General features: G+C 38.2%; 1 protein-coding gene across 1 annotated transcript in view; it reads right to left on the bottom strand.

Annotated features, from left to right (window-relative positions):
• The window catches only part of PPFIA4 (PTPRF interacting protein alpha 4), a gene marked incomplete at its 5' end in the record, with an annotated part of 76,079 nt that overhangs the window by 13,925 nt on the left and 40,931 nt on the right, over positions 1-21,223 (bottom strand). The window contains 10 exons of the mRNA XM_083360192.1: positions 474-536; positions 1,523-1,723; positions 2,653-2,734; positions 4,686-4,779; positions 5,618-5,784; positions 7,368-7,501; positions 10,081-10,116; positions 10,955-11,195; positions 13,704-13,909; positions 16,773-16,911. Of these exons, the coding sequence (XP_083216318.1) occupies positions 474-536; positions 1,523-1,723; positions 2,653-2,734; positions 4,686-4,779; positions 5,618-5,784; positions 7,368-7,501; positions 10,081-10,116; positions 10,955-11,195; positions 13,704-13,909; positions 16,773-16,911 (1,363 nt within the window). The remainder of the gene's footprint in view (positions 1-473; positions 537-1,522; positions 1,724-2,652; positions 2,735-4,685; positions 4,780-5,617; positions 5,785-7,367; positions 7,502-10,080; positions 10,117-10,954; positions 11,196-13,703; positions 13,910-16,772; positions 16,912-21,223) is intronic.

Genomic DNA, 21,223 nt, shown 5'->3' with positions numbered 1-21,223 from the left:
ATATAACATACTCATTTTGGGATATAATAAACTCATTTCCACTTAAATAAGAACAAGTGATCTGTTTACTGACTTGCTCTGGCACTAACATACAAACTTTAGTTCAATAAGTTAAAATAGCTATTACAGCCAGCCTAGTGCCAGAACATATCACACAAGAGCCCCTTACTAGAACAAATCAGTTACTATGCATTCAGGCTGGCTTTCTGAACATGAAGTAGACCATTTGTATCAGATAGGAAAGGGCATATTTGGAGTTTTGGCCACTGATGCCCTGTCTTTCCAACTATTTTCAGAATTCCCAACATGGCTTGCAACAATTAATATTAGTTCCTCATGTTATCTCAAAGATTATTCTAATCTAAACCAAAGAATTTAACTGCTGGCGAAAACTGAGAAGCAAAATTATTTTCCTGTTGCTTACAATGACGACAAGATGGCAGAATTCTCTTACACCACAAAAAAAAAATTACCATTTTGGTTGAAGGGGCTATGGTTTCCATTTCTTCATGAGTAACCCAGACATTTCCAGATGACTAGGGTGAAAATATAACACATATGAATAAGAAAGCAAGGAATATTCAATAAAACTTTTCAACTCCAAACTAATGCTGTGGCCATAGCTTAGGTCATAGTATCAATAGTTGTGACAATGTCAAAAGTAGTTAAAAACTCCCTTGAGTTGAACTCAACTCCTGGCGATAACTTACTTTCTTTTACATGATATGGAAGTAGTTAGCATTATTGCACAATATCAATAGCCTGTAGCCTACAGAATTTCCTGAAGATCTTTTATCCAAATACCAGAAATGTCTGCCGTCCTGACTTCTTTCATAACACCCTGCTGACACCCCTGTCAAATATTAATTATGGTTTTGTCATAGATATTTTCTCCCAGCTGGTAAACATAGACTGTTTTAGTATCAAGCTGTTGTAAAGTGAACGAAGTACCTTTCAGAAAATCCACATTAAAAAACCTACAGCTATAGTCTGCTTCTTCAGTTTTCAGCCTATTACTTGCTCTTCCTGTTGGGTGGGTACAGGAAAGGATCTCAGTACATATTATTCCATATATTTCTGACTATAGTATTAATATTTCTCACACAGCAAGCAGGGAACGCAAAGCAGTACATCATTATATTTCAGGAAAAAATAGGCCTTGTTCACCAAAACCCAACCCATCTTGCAATAGCTGTCATAGCTGCTAGTAATGCATATTTAAGTTGGCCAGCATTTTATATAAAACTATTGTGAAATTATTTCTGGCAAGTGTAGAGAAATGGAAAAGGCACAACATCCTTTATTCATTTTACAAACATGGGACACAAATGATACGATAGACTTTTTATGAGGAATATGGGGATTTCAGTTGTCATCAGAATCCTAGCTAGGACCTACAGTCTCGAGTCTGCCTAAAGGACTATGTGGGTTTTTTACATCTATTCAAATGAAGGTTCTTAGCGTTAAATATGGAAAGAAAGCCCAGATTATACATCCCAAGAAGCCAAGATAAAGTGCTTACTGTTCTGGAGGTGGGTGGAGCAGAAGGACTTGTGAGAGACACCATTTCCTGGATTGCCAAGCGCAGTTTTAACCTGTGAAGGGCATTACTAATTCCAATTTCCCTCTGGATCTCTGTATCTGACAAGGCAGACATAATTGCCCCGCTTTTCACATTAGCTCTGCAAGCTGCAACATACCAGGCAGGCATGCCCACCCAAAGCTGCAACATAAAAGGCCAGAGATGAGTCTGCATTTTGAACTGCACAAGTTTCACATACTAAGAATTTACAATGAATAAAAGCATTGAAATATGAGATTTTGACTGACTGTTAAATTCTTCCTATTCTTATGACATAAATTCTTAAGACAATGCTGTATATTTCTTCTAGCCTCTCCACATTTCATGGTATAAGATACATTATGCTGAATTATTACCATTTGGGGAGGGTTGTCAAAACAAAAATACTAAAAACAACAACAACTATGCTCTATATTTACATAATATTTTCAAATGTTTTATTTAAATTTGATAGTATCCAAAGAAAAAAATATTTCTCTTATGAATACAGCTTAAATCAAAATTTGTGAGATTATATATATTTGTATATATTTCAAACCTGAGAAAGTTTGTTAGTTTATCCTTAAGGCAGTGAGTAGCCAAAATCTTCCATATCTCGCCTGCTCATTTTTACCGCTATTACGCACACAGTCACATGCCTCGCCTTAAAAAATGATCCCGGGGAATTAAAAATCAGACTTTTTTTTTTAATCCCATTTGTAAGACTCAGGGCGGCTTACAATCTAAGAAGCACAAATCAATGTGCTTAGCAATAGACTTCATTCTATGTATATGCCTGCTTATTAGGGCTTTCGCCCCCCCCAAGCAGCATTTTTACAAAGTCAGCTTATTGCCCCCAACAATCTGGGCATATGATTATACTGCAAAGTCAAGATTGATGATAAAACTTCAGATCCTCACACTATGAATGTGTAAAATGGAAATTCTATTTGCAGATACTTTCACTAAATGTCTTCATTTGCCTTAAATCTAGATATGCATCAGCTTTTTCCAAATCTATCAGTGCATTATGAACTCAGGTTATCTGGCCAAACAGGATTCATTAAACTGAATACTTAAAAGAAACTTACCTCCAACCAGGAGACCACAGTTGGGCCATCCCACTGAGCAAAGGGAATACCCCTTCTTCTAGCATCTTCCAAAAGTTCATGTCTGGAAAGCAGAGCAGTAATACAACAATTTTTACTAGCTGCGCACTCCTCCAGAAAACAAACAAAACCCCAAAACTGAATCTGAACCAGGGGTGTCAAACTGCCGGCCCACAGGCCAGATGCGTCATGCCGAAACCGCACCCACCCCATTGCCGACAATGGAAAAAAGTTACGCTACATTGTGACACGTCACGGGACATTGCGAGTTTGACACCCCTTATCTAAACAGTTGATAGCAAATTTAGCAAACTATCCCACAGAATGTGGCAACAGGAAAGCATGCAATATGCAGTTAATACCATTTGGTATTATTCTACCCTGATCATATATTTTGAGTTCACTGAGCAAAACTGGAAAGCTAGCAACAGTTTTCCAGTATGACTACTGATACACATTTTGGCAACGTGTTTCCTTCACACATCTCAGCTGTTCAACATCATATGTTGAACACCGCCCTGAGTCCTTGGGGAGAAGGGCGGTATACAAATCAAATAAATAAATAAAATAAATAAATGTGCTCTGGCATAAGACACAAGAACAAGCAGCTGGCACCATTGAAGAAAACTGTTTCTATTCCTTGGCAAAATGGGGTTAACAAGCCTCTTGCTAAGTTTTAGTTTGAAGGTACAGAGCTATAGAATTACATATAAGTGTGGAAGGGTGATCTTTAGCATCAGAACCTGAGTCAACTTTCTGTATGTAAATAATTACCATGTTCTAGGACAGGGGTAGGCAGCTCTTTTATGACTCATGGACTTCAACTCCCAGAATTCCTGAGTCATAAAAGAGCCAAGGTTGCTTACCCCTATTCTAGGAAGTGAATGGGTGCCAGATGTAATACCTGGACAGTGCCTGGCTGAGGAATTCTAGGAGTTGAAGTCCACAAGTCACAAAAGGGCCAAGTTTGGAGACCCGTGTTATAAACAATCTGGGAAATAATGGACTACTAGACAAGGGAAACCATATACAACGGGTGCTAAAGACCCTCCTTCCACAATTATATCTAACTCTATAGCTCTATACCTTCCAACTAAAACTTATATACAGTATATACTTGTAAAAGGGGAGGAGAATTTACTGCTTTTTCTTTTCTTTCAGCACCCAGTCAGGGTGGATCCTACATGTTAAATGTTAACTTTAATTAGCCACTTTTTCTTCTTTTTTTGCACACTATTTATTTCTTTTTTGTTGTTGTTGTTAAGGTTGAATGCATGCTTCTGTTTTGTTTCATTTTGCTTGTTTGTTTTATTGTTTTGTATTTTATTCTCTATGATAAAACAGTAAATAAATATTTTTAAAAAATCTGGGAAAAGTTTTTCAGAACACACTTGCCTATCACTATTTGGGCAGGTGATCAAGACATACCTCTTTCAGAAACCTCCTAAAAGCCTATTCTGTTAAAACAAAACCTGGTTTAATTTAAAAAAAAAACTTAAAAAAAAATCTGGGGAAAGCTTTGTTTTCTGAAAGAGGTATGTCTTGATCACCTGCCCAAATAGTGACAGGCAAGTCTATTCTGAAAACTGTGATAATCCTTTTATGCCAGTTTCACAGCATAGAGAAGAAAGCCTTTGAAATATAAGAATCATGAAGGTTCAAATCTTCCTCTTTCTTGTTAACCTGCCTTCCATGAATACCTCCATCTTCCTGTTTATTTAAATTGTTTCTTTAAAAAACTTGAAAATGTTATGAAGTATTAGTTTCAGGAGAAGGAAACAGAACAGTTATCACAAAGCAGTTAATTACGCTCTTCTTACAATTTATTTCAGGAAAGAAATGAGCTTATTCTAGGATGATAATTCAGTTCAATCAGTGTGAAAGCTTGTGCTAAAATCCCTTCCAAATATTCTACAGTGACCCGTAATCCATCAAGAGGCTATACCCCAATCAAGACATAAATATGCAATAATTGCTACAATACTTATTAAGACAGTAATTACAACTGTCCTCACTTTTTTTTGAGCCGTCGATCTTTTTCTGCTTGTGCTCCTAGCTTGCCAAGACCAAGAGAGTCCTGTATGTTCATTTCTGAATCCGTTAGCAAAACTATGAAACACAATAGATGAAGAATTAGACTAGATACTCCTCGTGATATACAATAGTACTACCTTTTTAAAGAAAAACTTCAAAAACAGAAACTATTTTTTGACTACTCAGCAAATTCAGTTTTGTATCGAGAAATTTAAACTCAGTAATTCAATCTGCAAGAATAGCAAGCTTTACTTACGGTAGCTTAATTTAAGCTTGAAGATTTAATATTTGGCAGTATCCATGAGAATCCAATGGAATAAACAAGGAGATACTTTTATAGTAACCCAACAATACACTAAATCTTAAATAAATACAATTATAAAATTATCTCTCATCCTCACCCATCCTTTGGCCAATTCCTCTGCTTCTGCTATTGTACTTTCATGCTATGCCACTCCCTATCCATCCAGTTCTATGTGATCAAGCCATTACCTTTATTCACTACTTCTAGTAATTCATAGTTCAAATTCCTATTTAGAAGATCCAATTATTGCAATCATATTGATAGGCCAATGGCTAACACTTTATTGATATAAGTGGGATATTATCAACATACATTTTTTGCAGCCATGTATTATTTCTTTCTAATATCTTTGATGGATGTCTACAGCTATTACATTTTTGGTATGTAAATGTTCAACAATTGAAACAAATGAAAATATAATCCAGGAATTTGTAAAAACTGAAGGAAACTAAAATTTAACTGCCATTGTCAGTTCTATTTTTACTGTTTCCATCATATTATTTTCTGTTCTTCCAAGGACATAGAAAGACAGCCCACTATGCTTAAATGGTCAGCTTCCACAAAATTTGTGAATTCTTTTATTCAGAAAAGGTGAAGAGAATCAATTACCTTGCCCAGTAGTGCCTTCTCTGCTCAGTTGGATTAAGCGTCCTTTTTCTTTCTTTCCAAATAGGCGTCCAATTGAAGATTTGATGCCTTTCCTCTTGGAGCCTTTATGCAATGAATCCTGGCTGCTATTACTGCTGCTGGGGTTACTTGCTTGATCCTCTAGAGAACTAAAGGATGAGAAAGAAAAGTTTATGATGGCATTATACATAGTGAAGTTAAGGTCCTCCTCTTGGGATCAGCCTCATTCCCCCCCACACCTGTTTTCAAAATACCCTAGTTCTTCTCAGAGACCATATTCAGCTAATCTCTGTCTGTGGGAAAGGATAGCAGTGCAAAACATCTAGAGAAAACACAGCTGAGACATGTATCTAAAATTTGTTCTGTGGAATCTTTCAGATATGAAGAATTATTTAGTTAGAATGTTAGAACCCAGAAAAGAACCCCCCAATTTTTCTGTTACAGACTATCATACACTGAACGTTATATACTGTAATGAGACTTTCATTAACAGATTTTCCATTCATCATCATTCTATCATCATTAAAGTATCAAAGAAAGGCAACCTCGGTGATTGTAACAACTAGAGGGGCATAATATTGCTATCAGTCCTTGAAAAAGTTCTATGCCTTGTGTTGCTCAGGAGATTGCAGCATCAAGTGGATGCACACCTATGTGAAGAACAAGCAGAATTTGGGAAAGGATGCTCCTGTAAGGACCAGATCCTGACCTTAAGAAATATCATTGAATAGAATTTAGAATTCCAAAAGCCAATGGTAATTAGTTTTACTGACTTCAAAAAGGCATTTGACTCAATTCATAGAGAGTCACTATGGAATATTGTAAAGTCCTATGATATTCCTCAACATTTTATCAACATTTTTAAGAACCTGCTGCTGTGTACAAATGGAATCTGGCAACACAATCTTCTTTAATATAAATCCTGGAGTAAGGCAGGGATGTATACTATCACCATTCTTGTTTCACCTCTCCATGGACTTTGTTATGAATAGACCAATGGATAACCCTGGCTTTGGCACCCTATGGGCAACAGCCCATCTAATAGTTTTAGATTTTGTGGATGACATTGCAGTGCTTGGTGAAACAAAGGGATGCTTGCAAGAAATGACCATCAGTTTAGATAATGAGGCCAACTAGATCAGCTAATATATAAATTACGAGAAGGCCAAGTTCATGCAAATCAGAAGTGCTCAGGATAATACACCTATAATAGTCCGTGACCAGGCTATAGAACAAGTTCAACAATTTACTTATCTTGGCAGGATTATATCTATCGATAGAGATAGATAAGGATATTAATTTTCAAATTGGAATGGCAGCAGCCATGGTTCAATGCATGCACCCAATTTGGTCTATGGCAACCATAAGTATTACCACAAAGATAAAACTCTTCAAGAGTGTTGTTATATCAACTGCAATATACGTTTGGGAGAAATGGAAGTGTACAACCAAGATGATTAAACAGTTAAATGTTTTCCAACAACGCTGCTTGAAAAGAATCCTCCATGCCTCATATTCTTCTACTATTGCTCCACATAGAAGGAAAAAATAATATTAGGCACATTCTTCAATACGTTTTTATAGATGGAGTATACTGTCTATCCCAATTCAATACTGCAAAAGTTTGAAAACACTTTTTTATAATATCTGCCTTTTCACCTCATATAACTCAGTATAACTGACAGCCAATAAAATGACAGAATGCATCTGTTCCTTTCCAAGACTTATGTACCTCTTGCCTTCATCTTGACCAAAAGCAGGATGTCCAAGTTTCTCCAGCCTGAGGCTCCTGGGTGAAGAAGGAGGAGAAGTCTCACATTTGATGGTCGTTTTATCTTCTCGACTCTCATCTCGACCAGCTGGTGACTGAACAGATAAGGTAAAATCAAACTTAGACAGGATCTTCCTGTCTAAAAACTTTCCTCCAATCTCAAGCACGCTTACCTAGCACACTTGTTAATTAATTAAAGGAGAAGACAGAACAGAAACACATGCATCAAGTATTCCATGGAGATTACTGCTCACTGTATGCCCAATGAAAGGACTGAATGGTCAAGTTATACTTATGAGTGTTATTTGGAGTGATATAGTCATAATAGGAGGCAATAGAGCCAACAGCAGCAGGAAGGCAAAGATAGATTATGACCCATTAACAATATGGAGGCAGTAATATGTAGCAATAAGGACAGGAGCCTCTGACTTGCCATCATTTAAACTGCAAGTCATATATTTCTATTTAAAATTTGTAAAAATCATTAGGGGAGTTAAAGTGCGATAGATTTTAATGTGTTTTTTTTAGTTTCTTAGCATATTTTAGTTTAAGTTTGGAAAGTTTATACCCTGTATTCAGCTATGGGAAGTCGGGGGGGAGGGGAGGGTAAGGGGGAGGGAGGGAGTTTATATTTTTAAAAATGTATTGTAAAACTTTTCAATAAAAAAACCAAAGAAATAAAAAGACAAAATTTGTAAAAATCATATACAAAGGAGTACTCTATGGGCATAAGGATTACTCTTGAAATAACCATCGCTAATACATTTTTGTCAGATGGGAGCTGGCAATTTACTACCTAAGCCAAAGACCAAGGAGGAGTGGAAGAAGTACCATGCAGAAACTGCCTATTAAATCATCAGAATCACAGTTCAAGGAGCACTGCTTATGTAAGTGAAAATAATAGAAAAGTAACAAAAAATAGATCAATACACTACACTCTTTTGTCAGAACTTGGTCTTGAACAAAGCCACTCTTACTGTCTCATAAAAAATATGTTCACAATTCTCACTCATAGAAATTTCTGAACTATCACTGGCAAATCAGCAAAGAGACTAATTCAGAATATTCTAGAACACAAACCATTCTTCTTAAAGTAAACAGAATTTGACACTGCAAATAAAGTTATTTAAGCATCCAGGAACAAAGAGCATTCCATAAGAGAAATAAATTATAGGCCCCTAGCAGAGGAAAAAACTACTTCTAAAATAGGAATTGGCCACAAACCAATTTATTCTGAGCATAGAATCATCAGCCATTCTAGTTAAATGCAAACATGTATAAAATGGAGAGGCAGGTGAAAGCAGGCAAGAAATAGCTTAAATTAAATTTTAATTTTAATTATTTTAATTTTAATTTTAATTATTTTAATTTTAATTTTAATTTTAATTTATTTAATTGTGGGCTAGTCTTACTTAATTCTATTTTAAAGTGTACTTATTTGTATTGTTTTAACTCACCCTGTAAACCGCCCCGAGTCCTTCGGGAATAGGGCGGTATATAAAATCAATTAAATAAATAAATAAATATGGCAGCAACAGCACTGGATTTAAATATCAAAGCCCAAGTCCCAATTTAAATAAGCAGAAATACAATGAAGAGAAAGCTATTAGTTTGCAACTTTTCCACCTCTCACGGAAGATGTTCTCTGTTTACAACATAAGTCTTGCAATATTCTCTAATCTGTTGTAGTTTATGGGATGTAACATAGTTATGGAAAATTAGCAATGTGTGCTTTTTCTTGTCTACCTGTTCTTTGCCTCCAGAGTCTTATCCTTTAATTATTTTAATATCTAATTATACTCACTTTAAAGCTTCCTGTCTAATTTACATTTTAGCACACTTCCTACTGTATTAATAGCTAGGTTTATCTTGAATTTGGGACTTTTGGATTTCAAAGTTTACCTATTTACTTGTTTAATATACACCCTGCCTTTCTATGCTAGCAAATACTCAAGATGACTTTACTAGAAGCATACATGAACAAACCAAATACATACATCTATTCACACAGCACTCTTGGAATAAGTGTGATATTGTAAACATTCTAATGATTTACAAATAAGCACAGGGACATGAATGCCATATATAAGTTCATATAAGTACTAATTATATGAGTCCATAATATATCAATTACTACTTACAACCCAACAGCAGTAATCTGTTATGATCTGAATGGCTTGTAGTGAACACATGGTCTCTCAGCAACAAAACTTACCGTAATTGGAAAAGATCTGCAACACTTATAGCTCTATACTTATGGTAGACCATATAAGAAAACCACTTATATGACTAGAGCTAAATGCAGTGGTGGGATTCAGCCAGTTCGCACCACTTCGGCAGAACCGGTAGCTAATTTTTTGCTGCCCAGGCCCAGAATGGACTTCCAGAAGCGGCATCCACACAGAGAACCAGTTGTTCACATATTTGAATCCCAACACTGACTATATGGTAACATTTTATCTGCATCTGGGAATGACACATTTTCAAATAATAGCCAGAATAAACATTGCTTTGTTTATTTTAAACATTCTCAGTATAAATTTATTGTTAAGAATACAACAATTGCTTTGTTGTAACCTAGACTAGCCAATGTTTAAGATGACAAAATACAGTTAGAGAAAAAGAGCAAGAATATAAATCTACAAAGAAGAGCAAAGAAACAGGATAGACTCACAAGTAGTTTCCTCCGATGTTTCCTCAAATCACTTGGCTGTCAAAAGATTGACATAAAACAGTGGAAGTTAGCTCAACATTACTCTAGGGAGCAGACGGCACACTGTTTAATTTAATTTAATTTAATAATATTTCTATACCGCCCTTCTCCCGAAGGACTCAGGGCAGTGAACAGGGCAAGAATAAAAATACAGGATTACAAAAGTTAAAAAATGATTAAATACATGCCCATATACTAAAAATACATCATAAAAACCCCCAATAAAATGACAATAGCAACCCCCCCCCAGTCCCCTCATCAGGCCAGGCCAGCTTGTTCAAAGAAGTATGTGTTTAGCTCGCGGCGAAAGGAGCGAAGATCGGGCGCCGTCCGGAGCTCAACCGGTAGCTGATTCCATAGCTCCGGGGCGCCCACAGAGAAGGATCTCCCCCTGGGGGCCACCAGTCGACATTCTCTGACCGGTGGCACCCTGAGGAGGCCCTCTCTGTGGGAACGCACAGGGCAGAGGGAAGTTGATGCCGGCAGCAGGTGTTCCCTAAGGTACTCCGGACCCCTGCCATGTAGGGCTTTGAACACCATTACTAGTACACCATTACTAATACAACTGGGACTAGAGAGGGCTAAAGAAACTATGAGCAATAGCTATGGTGGAGGACTTGTCAAGAAAAAAAATATATGTGGCACTGCAATATTAGACTAAATAGCTTTAGATATTAAATAGAAACAATTAGAAATGTCAATGGTCTTAGTAGCTGGGCAATACAGCAGATGGGTTATAGGATATAAGGGCAGCATTGTAGAGAGCACAGCTTGCCACCAAAAATCCCACTTCCCAGCAGAACACACTTTTTATTTTTTATTTTTCAACTCTTACCAGGGTCATACTGCATATTCGATCAAGGTCCTGAGCTGTGCTGCGAGAGGTGAGTTTTGGAGTGGAACGTCCACTGACAGGAGGAGATGAGCTTGCCAGAGACAGGGCAGTTAAAGATGTGGGGATGGACGCTCTCTTGCGTAACTGTGTCAGATTTAGGGCTTCCATGCTACCACTGGTGACACGGCTTTCTAACTGTTCAGCCCGCAGCTCAGTTGATTCTTTCTCCTCCTGGATCATTCTAGACCAAATCATAATTTAACCTCAGCTGGGATTTTACTATTTTTCATAAAGAGGGACAGATAGAAGAATTCAAGATTTCTACGTTAAACACAACTCTAGTTCACAGAGTAATTCTGTACACCATGCTTATGTACTATACCAAAAGAAACAGGAACCATCTATGTAGTTAGGTAGGCTTACTTGGGTTTATTCAAACAAATAAAAAGAGATCATTTTTAAATAATATTTTGAAACATTTATCCATACAACCTAACACTGATCTGATGCACTCCTTATCTATAGTTCACATTTTCAGTGTTCTCGGAATCCAAAATGCTAGAAAAGTCACCTTTTTTTAATAGCTGAAAATTGTGATGTGGTCACACATCTCCTTGTGTTTTAATCTATGGCTATATTTCATTTCCTGCAAAATTATCATTATAACTTTTATTACAACATTAATGTAATGTAATGTAATTTAATGTAAAATAATGTAATTTCCATTACAATATTAAGACTGTCATGTGATTTGTTTCCTGTATGTCATTGGAGACCTTAGGCAAAGCCTTGGTAAATCAATTTGTCATTAGTTTAAAAAAAAACTCTTGCAAGGAGCAAAGCAAAAAAATGTTTGTGATGGACTTTCAACTATGAGATTAAGATGGTAACAGAAATAAAATTGCTCATTAACTGGCTTGGTAGTAGATTCATTTGGGATAAGATATATCTATTTGGTACCTTGTTGGTTCACCTTATTTATTCAGTTATCGTTTTTATGTTTGCATCTCTATACTTTACAAGGACTCGTGACTGTTAACAATTAAAACCAGCATTCATTCATGACACAATCAGTAATTTTGGACTACCTTCCATCATGCTCTAATTGTCCCCTTGGAACAACCCGTGGGTCTGAGGCAACTGAACTAAGAACTCATCCAGGCAACCATTTTAATTTATTTGATCTTGGTATCATCAAACTCTATCACCTCATAACGTGAGAAAGAAAATAAAATTCAATTCAATTCAAAAACACCACCAGCAAAAAAAAAACAAATAAAAGCAAAGCAAACACAAGATGGTAAGTCCAGTAAACAACAGAATTCATGTGGCTGGGGTGCCTTGTGAGTTCTGTTGTTTCCTGGGTTTATCATTTTCTCCAAGACCAGGTTTTCAAGGCCCTCCAAAATGCTGTTAGAGTGGGAGCCAACCAGATTGCATTTAATATTTCTCCCTGCTACCTACTCATATTTAATATGCTTTCTTCCAGTTTGTGGGGTGGCACAAAAGTTTGCCAGCATAATTCGCTTTGGGGTCATAGGAACCTACCAAGAAAAGACCAGGCCCTCTTCTTTCACCCAAAACAGCTTAATGGTCATATTTAAAACAAAGTAAACATTCTGTACCATCCTTCAAGTTGCCTACATAATAGGTGACCAGCAGAAAGATGCTCCGCTAGATCTAAATATCTGTCTAGTACTGTTCTGGGAGAGTGATGTCTATTTGTACGCATATAGGCATATTCATGTCAAAGAACCCCAAGATACCAGCCGACAAGTCAAGGGCACAGTGAAAAAAAGCAGAATGCAACACAGAAATAGTCTCAGCTGAAACTTGTTCTGTTGCACTCATAACAAATATTCTTTTCTTACAGCTAGCCATGAAGATTATTGTATAACACTGCTCCTAATGCACCCAAATACACACACACACACACACACACACACACACACACACACACAAACATTTACACATATTTTCATCCAAGTACTCAATATATGTTTTTGAACAGGTCTAGCACTATTTCACAAGAGTGGCGAATACAGGAATTCACGTAAGAGCTGATTTGCATTTCAGAAAGCACCAGCCAGGCATGTTGCAGGCAGCTGCCTGTGGAAACCAGTTGTTATGTCAACCCAGCTACACAAACCAACTGGCCATGAAGGGCTATGCTCAGCAAGCATACAGGATAGCATATATACTGTACCTGCAGCGCAAAGCATCCAGTAGGAGCTGGGAAGATCTTAGTTCCTGGTTGAGCTATTGCCAATATGCCGGTATAATGAGGCCTGCTGCCAAAGACACACACCACTTAGGAAGGTGGTGGATTGGACTTTCAGGTTCTTCTAAGCAACGGTCCCTCAACCTTCTCTACTGTACTCTCCCACACCCCTGATGACAGCCTTTTCACTTTGCTGACACTAATCATTTTTTCCCCAAAGAAATCTCTCTGGTGCTGAATTACTTCCTCTCTGCCTGCCTTCCTTCCTTCCTTCCTTCCTTCCTTCCTTCCTTCCTTCCTTCCTTCCTTCCTTTTCACAGCTTAAGTGGGGAGGGGAGAGATATATGCACTGAGAATGAGTGTGCTGATTTAAAAAAATGTGTTGCAGGGATAATTCTGTGCCCTAGCAGGAATACGCATGTACATAGATAGATATGAACATAGACAGGACAAATTAACAAAGTACAGCAATGACACATACACATACACACACACACACACACACACACACACACCTGATATACATACCTAATCTCCTCATTGATGGCATCCAGTTGTTCCTGCAGCATCATGGCAAGAGTCTGAGCATCAGAGTGACCACTGGGAGACAGCATGTCCATAGAGCTGAAGACTGTCTCTTGGTCATCCTCATCAACATCAGAAATCTCCGGATCACTATCAAAAGTGTGAGCTGAAGTACTCAGGATGCCACTTGTTTGACCATGCTCCCAATCCTGGACACAAATAATTACAAGGTACCCACGTAAGGCATGATTCCCACATAACTGCCATGTCAATTTCACCATCTTGCTGAAATATCTGTTTGAAATGACAGATTGTTATATATGTCATTTAAATGATTTCCAATGTTTCCGCTAAGCAAACCAGAAACTTCTGCTGAGAACAGGGCCTTAAGAAGATAGATTTAGTTCTTTGAGAATCTCTTGCATTTGAAAGGAATGTATAACGTACAATGCAGGCTTTCCTATTGATGCCAAGCAAAGGAGCGAGCCTCTGCCAGAGATGTAATTTACACATTACTCATTCCCTAATGCAGGGGTGTCAAACTCAATTTCATTGAGGGCCGCATCAGCATTGTGGTTGCCCTCAGGGGGCCGGGTGGGTATGGCCAGGGTGGGCGTGGCCTACTGGGTGGGTGTGGCTAGAGTGCGTATGGCCTACTGGGTGGGCGTGGCCAGCTCTACATCGTTCGCATCAAGGGGGCCTATGGGGGCCTGGGCAGGAGTGGGACAGATCTGAGGGTCTCTGGCAGGAGGAGGGTCTCTGGGCCAGGGCCAAGGCAGTGGGGGCCGTTCCCTCACTGTTTCCAGGATGGCTTCGCGGGCCACATGAAACCACTTCGCGGGCCTGATCTGGCCCCCGGGCCTTGTGTTTGACATGTCTGCCCTAATGTATCTCTTCCTAGCCTTATGAACTTGGCTTGACTAAGAATTTAAGAATTTTTGCCTCCAGAAATTGTGGGTGCTCCAACACTGAAGGACCTGATAATGATTTGTCTGAAATGACATAGGGATTGGACTAGAAGACCTCTAAGGTCCCTTCCCACTCTATTATTCTCTTAAAGAATGGTCACATACACAGGCACAAAGCCAGGAAAGAAACAAAAAAGGGAAAAATCGATAGTTCTTCAATGCTTCAGATAATTGAGTTCAGGTTGGGGGACAGATTCTGGGTTGGCAAAATAGCTGCATTTTACTCATAATAAGCTAGCTATATTATGCAACATTAGGAAAATTGTATTTTAGTGATTTAAGTGTTTTATGCAAAATAGCATAAAACACTTAAAATAGCATAAAATAGCATTCATTATGCTACAGAAATACAAACAGCAAAACAATAGCCCTCAGCAATATAGACAAGAAAATATTGAACTAGCAAGTTAGCAAACATATAACTGACTTTCAGCTGATTAAACCAAAAATCTTGGTTCTTAAAATAAGTTTGGATTCTGGGTGGGCAATTTCATCCACTCCAGATGTTCCAGATTGCTTATCTCACAACCTGACATGCTAGAGGCCATCTCAGGGCTGACAGTGGAGTTCCCAAGACTTATGGTTTGGGAAGGACTTCAATCTGCCATCCCTAGGTTCGGCCTCAAAAGCGGCTTAAGAATTTATGACTATTATGGAAGCCATGGGCTTACTCAGATCATCTCAGTGATTACAGACCAGATTTGATCTTCTTGTTGTAGCAATGGCAACACTATCTGGTGAGATTATGTTGCCCCTTGCTCCAACAAGAAGATCAAATCTAATATTTTCCCTCCTGTCATGGTCATATCACACCCTGGTGCCCTTGAGATTTTTTTTATGCCGCCCCCTCCACAGGGATGGACCCGACTGAGTTTCAGAGGGAATTGTGATATCCCAGAGACTCTGCTGCACAGTTCTGCTGAAGCCTTGGTAAATCCTGAAATCAAAGATTCATAGTAGAATGATTGTGGAGGAATATGGAGGTGGCCTTGAAGAAGGAATTCAAAACCTTTGTGTAAACATCACCTTAGCCTGGATAGATGGAAGAGAGTAGTGACAAACCCAGAGATTGCCCTGCCTTGATTCTCCTTAGTGTAAGAAAAGAGAAGAAAACCTATGTCAGGCTTTCAAGATTGTGTTATTATACCCTATATCAATATTAATTCAGTAATACTGTAATTATTATAGTAATTCATGTGGCATTTGTTTTCTGATTTAGCCTATCTCAAAGAGCAGGCAGTGATCCTCTATTAAATTTATAGCAGTCTAATCTTATATGGGAGTTGCAGGCCCTATACAGAATTTTAATGATTTATATTAGAATTTAAGAAATTTATTACCCTTTATTCTGCAGCTGATTCACCCTTTCAGCTCTCAAGATTTATGGGAACAGTTTGGAAATATATTTATTAAATTTATGTATGTATGTATGGTGTCTTGAGTTCCATGAAAAGTACTTTCTTAACAAAAAGAACTTAAGGAAATTGTTAATACATTTGCTATGATACCGAGTACGCTGGATTGAGGAATGACTTACATGATTAAAAAATAGGAAGAAATTTAATGAACTTCAAAATTCATTTCAATATGTCATTTTACCCAAAGTAAGCAATACTTATTTGATCCCAAAAAAATAATTTAAAAATATATACATGGCTAGCTCCAATCTCCAATGTGGCTGATGAAAATAATGATAAAATATAAGAAAATAAATAGCAACACCAGATCCCAACCAAATACTGAAATACAAAAGCTAAGAGCTGTTTCTTTGTTTTCCAGATTTCACAGTATTGCAAAGATCCTTTGAAATTTATCTTACCACCTTCTGTATAAGCCCATCACATAAGTAGTGTCCTGGCCACCATCCAGTGAAGTAGCCTTTCTGCACAACAGGGAGTCTCTTTCCTTTAGAGGGGTTTAGGTTTGCAGCTGTCACTGCCAAGCGAAAGGCCAATGTGCCCCCCCACTCCAATTTTAAAAGCACAAGACAGCTGTTGCAGCTGTTGCCAATACAAAGATTTTATGGTGTACTCCAAGATGCAGGCGTAACTGGAGCTGCCCTCTAGAGATTTGTTGCAGCAAGGCAAACATTAGGAGTTACTACCTTGGAGGGTTCTTCCTGCAGAGCAACAAAACGGCTCTTTGGTGCCCGATGAAGACTAGAGGTTGCAAAGGGGTCTGTTGATGGATGGACCATAGTACTCAATGGGTATCTGAGATCAGGAGTACTTCCAACAAAGGACCTATTAAAAAATAAAATGGAAAAAATATTTATTTTAAAGAAATAATGGAAGCTGTATTGCTTAAAGCTTAGCTTTCTATAGAGAAATCCTACAACAATTTTATTGATTAGCCCTTGGGCCATATCAAAGTGCAAAGTTCCAGCAACAAACCATCACCAAAACTTGATAAAAGCAATCCAAAATGGAATTTGATAAAATACAATTTAAAATGGAATTAAAATAAAATACAATTTAAGATGAAATAGTAATAAAATACAAATTTAAGATGTAGATAAAATATGATAACATTATATTTCGGAGTCGCCCTTGTAATCTACCCCAATCAGTCCCACATATGCAGATCTTAACCGGATCATTTTGTTTAAATACTGTGCTACGTTAAATGTTATTTTCAAGTTCTGACCAGACATAAGATAAGTTATTTTGATATGGGGATCCCAATGGGTCATTCGTTTGGTATATAGACCAAGATACCTATCTCTCACCCTCTTATACAGACAACAGTCAAATAGGATGTGAGCCAGGTCCTCTACCTCTGCCGCTACGCAAATGCAGAGACGCTCATTGTACGGTATAGCATGAAATCTCCCATATCTGACCATTGTATCAAGCTGTTCGAATCTCGCTCTCGTAAATATCTCCCTAAGATGTTTTGGGAGTCTGAATTTAAATACATCTAATATGGTTTTTCTTATCCTCTATCAATATTCTAAAATACACACATATTGCCAGAGATTATGCATTGAAAATCACAAGACAGGATGGGTTCCTTATTCTTCCTGGTTAGTGAGAAAAGTTTGTGCTAATAAACATTTCTAGAGAAATTGTAACTATGTAATAGATATTCTTACACAAAGGTTGCAATGATGAGTGTGTCCAGTCACAACCCACCTACATATCAAAGGGCAATACTGTAAAGAACTGGGCTATTTCATTGTCTATGAATGTTCTGTTTTAAATCAGGGCAGCATTATTCAAGCCTTTCTGGGCAGGTGGTTAGTAGTTTTCCAGAATGCTACCTAGGTGGGTACTGAAAAACATCTGCAAGCAAAACTCAGAAAGCACCAAGAACTCCACAGTAATTTTTTTGGAACAATAAAGAACTTCTAGAAGCTAGCAGACCCTCTTCTGTATAGATTGCCATAGTCCAGTAGAAAAATGGAACTTTTCAATGTTTCCTACAACATTCTGTCCTGAGAAGGTAAATCTTATCTAGACTTTATGTGTAGATGGTGTTGTTGGAAATATAGTCTTATATTTAAGACTTGTACTTTGCCTTGCAGCGTCTCAACTTCACATTAGGTTTTTTTTTAATTGAAAGACTTACGGTATTTAAAATAAAATAAGGAGGGGCAGGATGCTTGGCAAATACTGAGGAAAATATCAGCAGACATGTCCTTTGGTTTCCCAAGGTCCTTATCAAAGACTAAGGCAACAATAATATCAATATTATCTAAGAAACAACCAAAGCACTGAATACATTTATAAGCAAATGAGCATCTTTTGTATAAAAATCTAGCTTACATTATCATAATCTATATATATCAAACATATACTTAGATAATGGGTGCTAAATAAGTATCTCCAAGACTACCAAATCCTGAAACAAAAATACAGTCCAGGTGGCTCAGAAAAAAGTATTTTTAAAAAATATAAATATAAGAATAAATTTAAGTAGCAGCTAGGATTGTTGTTGTTAGTTGCGAAGTCGTGTCCAACCCATCGCGACCCTATGGACAATGTTCCTCCAGGCCTTCCTGTCCTCTACCATTTTCTGGAGTCCATTTAAGCTCATGCCTACTGCTTCAGTGACTCCATCCAGCCACCTCATTCTCTGTCGTCCCCTTCTTCTATTGCCCTCAATCTTTCCCAGCATTAGGCTCTTCTCCAGTGAGTCCTTCCTTCTCATTAGATGGCCAAAGTATTTGAGTTTTAGCTTCAGGATCTGGCCTTCTAAAGAGCAGTCAGGGTTGATCTCCTCTAGGACTGACCGGTTTGATCGCCTTGCAGTCCAAGGGACTCGCAGGAGTCTTCTCCAGCACCATAGTTCAAAGGCTTCAATTCTTTGGCGCTCAGCCTTTCTTATGGTCCAGCTTTCACTGCCATACATTGCAACTGGGAAGACCATAGCCTTGACTATACGCACTTTTGTTGACAGGGTGATGTCTCTGCTTTTTAGTGTGCTGTCTAGATTTGCCATGGCTTTCCTCCCCAGGAGCAAGCGTCTTTTAATTTCTTGGCTACAGTCCCCATCTACAGTGATCTTGGAGCCCAGGAAAATAAAATCTGTCACTACCTCCATTTCTTCCCCATCTATTTGCCAGGAATTGAGAGGGCCAGATGCCATGATCTTGGTTTTCTTAATGTTTAGTTTCAACCCAAGTTTTGCACTCTCCTTCTTCACTCGCAACAAGAGGCTCTTTAGTTCCTCTTCACTTTCTGCCATTAGAGTGGTATCATCTGCATATCTTAGGTTGTTGATGTTTCTTCCGGCAATCTTAATTCCAACTTTTGATTCATCTAGCCCTGCCTTTCTCATGATGTGCTCTGCATATAAGTTAAATAGGCAAGGCGACAGTATACAGCCTTGCCGGACTCCTTTCCCAATTTTGAACCAATCAGTGGTTCCGTGTCCAGTTCTCACTGTTGCTTCTTGGCCTGCATATAGGTTTCTCAAGAGACAAATAAGATGGTCTGGTATGCCCATCTCTTTAAGGACTTGCCAGAGTTTGTTATGATCCACACAATCAAAGGCTTTAGCATAGTCAATGAAGCAGAAGTAGATGTTTTTCTGGAACTCTCTAGCTTTCTCCATGATCCAGCGTATGTTAGCAATTTGATCTCTAGTTCCTCTGCCTCTTCGAAATCCTGCCTGTACTTCTGGTAGTTCTCGATCCACATACTGCTGGAGTCTAGCTTGTAGAATTTTAAGCATAACTTTACTAGCATGAGAAATGAGTGCAATGGCGCGATAGTTTGAACATTCTTTGGCACTGCCTTTCTTTGGAATTGGAATGTAAACTGATCTTTTCCAATCCTGTGGCCACTGTTGAGTTTTCCAAATTTGCTGGCAAATTGAGTGTAGCACTTTTACTGCATCGTCTTTTAAGATTTTGAATAGCTCAGCTGGAATACTGTCACCTCCACTAGCTTTGTTGTTGCTCAGCTTTTCTAAGGCCCACTTCACTTCACATTCTAGGATGTCTGGCTCGAGCTCAGTGACCACCTCATTGTGATTATCAGGGACATTAAGCTCATTCTTGTATAGTTCTTCTGTGTAATTTTGCCACCTCTTCTTAATCTCTTCTGCCTCTGTTAGGTCCCTGCCATTTTGGTCCTTTATCATGCCCACTTTTGCATGAAACGTTCCCTTCATCTCTCCAATTTTCTTGAAAAGATCTCTGGTCCTCCCTATTCTATTGTTTTTTTCTATTTCTTTGCATTGTTCATTTAAGAAGGCATTCTTATCTCTTCTAGCTATTCTTTGGAATTCTGCATTTAATTGGGCATATCTTTCTTTTTCTCCCTTGCCTTTCGCTTCCCTCCTTTCCTCAGCTATTTGCAAAGCTTCCTCAGACAGCCATTTTGCTTTCTTGCATTTCTTTTTCTTTGGGATGGTTTTGGTTGCTACCTGTTGTACAATGTCGCGAACCTCTGTCCATAGTTCTTCAGGCACTCTGTATATCAGATCTAATTCCTTAAATCTATTTGTCACCTCTACTGTATATTGAACAGGGATATGATTTAATTCATACCTGACTGGCCTAGCACTTTTCCCTACTTTCTTTAATTTAAGCCTAAACTTTGCAACAAGAAGCTCATGGTCTGAGCCACAGTCAGCTCCTGGTCTTGTTTTTACTGACTGTATAGAGCTTCTCCATCTTTGGCTGCAGAGCATATAGTCAATCTGATTTCTGTGTTGACCGTCTGGTAATGTCCATGTGTAAAGCCGTCTCTTGGGTTGTTGGAAAAGAGTGTTTGCTATGACCATCGTATTCTCTTGACAAAATTCTATCAGCCTGTGCCCTGCTTCATTTTGTACTCCAGGGCCAAACTTGCCTGTTATTCCAGTTATCTTTTGGCTTCCTACTTTAGCATTCCAATCCCCCATGATGATAAGGACATCATTTCTGGGTGTTAGTTCTATAAGGTGCTGTAGGGCTTCATAGAACCGGTCAATTTCATCCTCTTCAGCACCGGTGGTTGGGGCATAGACTTGGACTATTGTGATATTGAATGGTTTGCCTTGGATTCGAACTGAGATCATTCTGTCATTTTGAGGATTGTATCCCAGTATTGCTTTTCCTATTTT

Source organism: Vipera ursinii, assembly GCF_947247035.1.
Source record: "Vipera ursinii genome assembly, chromosome: 3".
In the NCBI taxonomy this organism is placed as follows: domain Eukaryota; kingdom Metazoa; phylum Chordata; class Lepidosauria; order Squamata; family Viperidae; genus Vipera; species Vipera ursinii.
The sequence above is the reverse complement of the archived record's forward strand: the minus strand, read 5'-3'. Positions and strand labels throughout refer to the sequence as shown.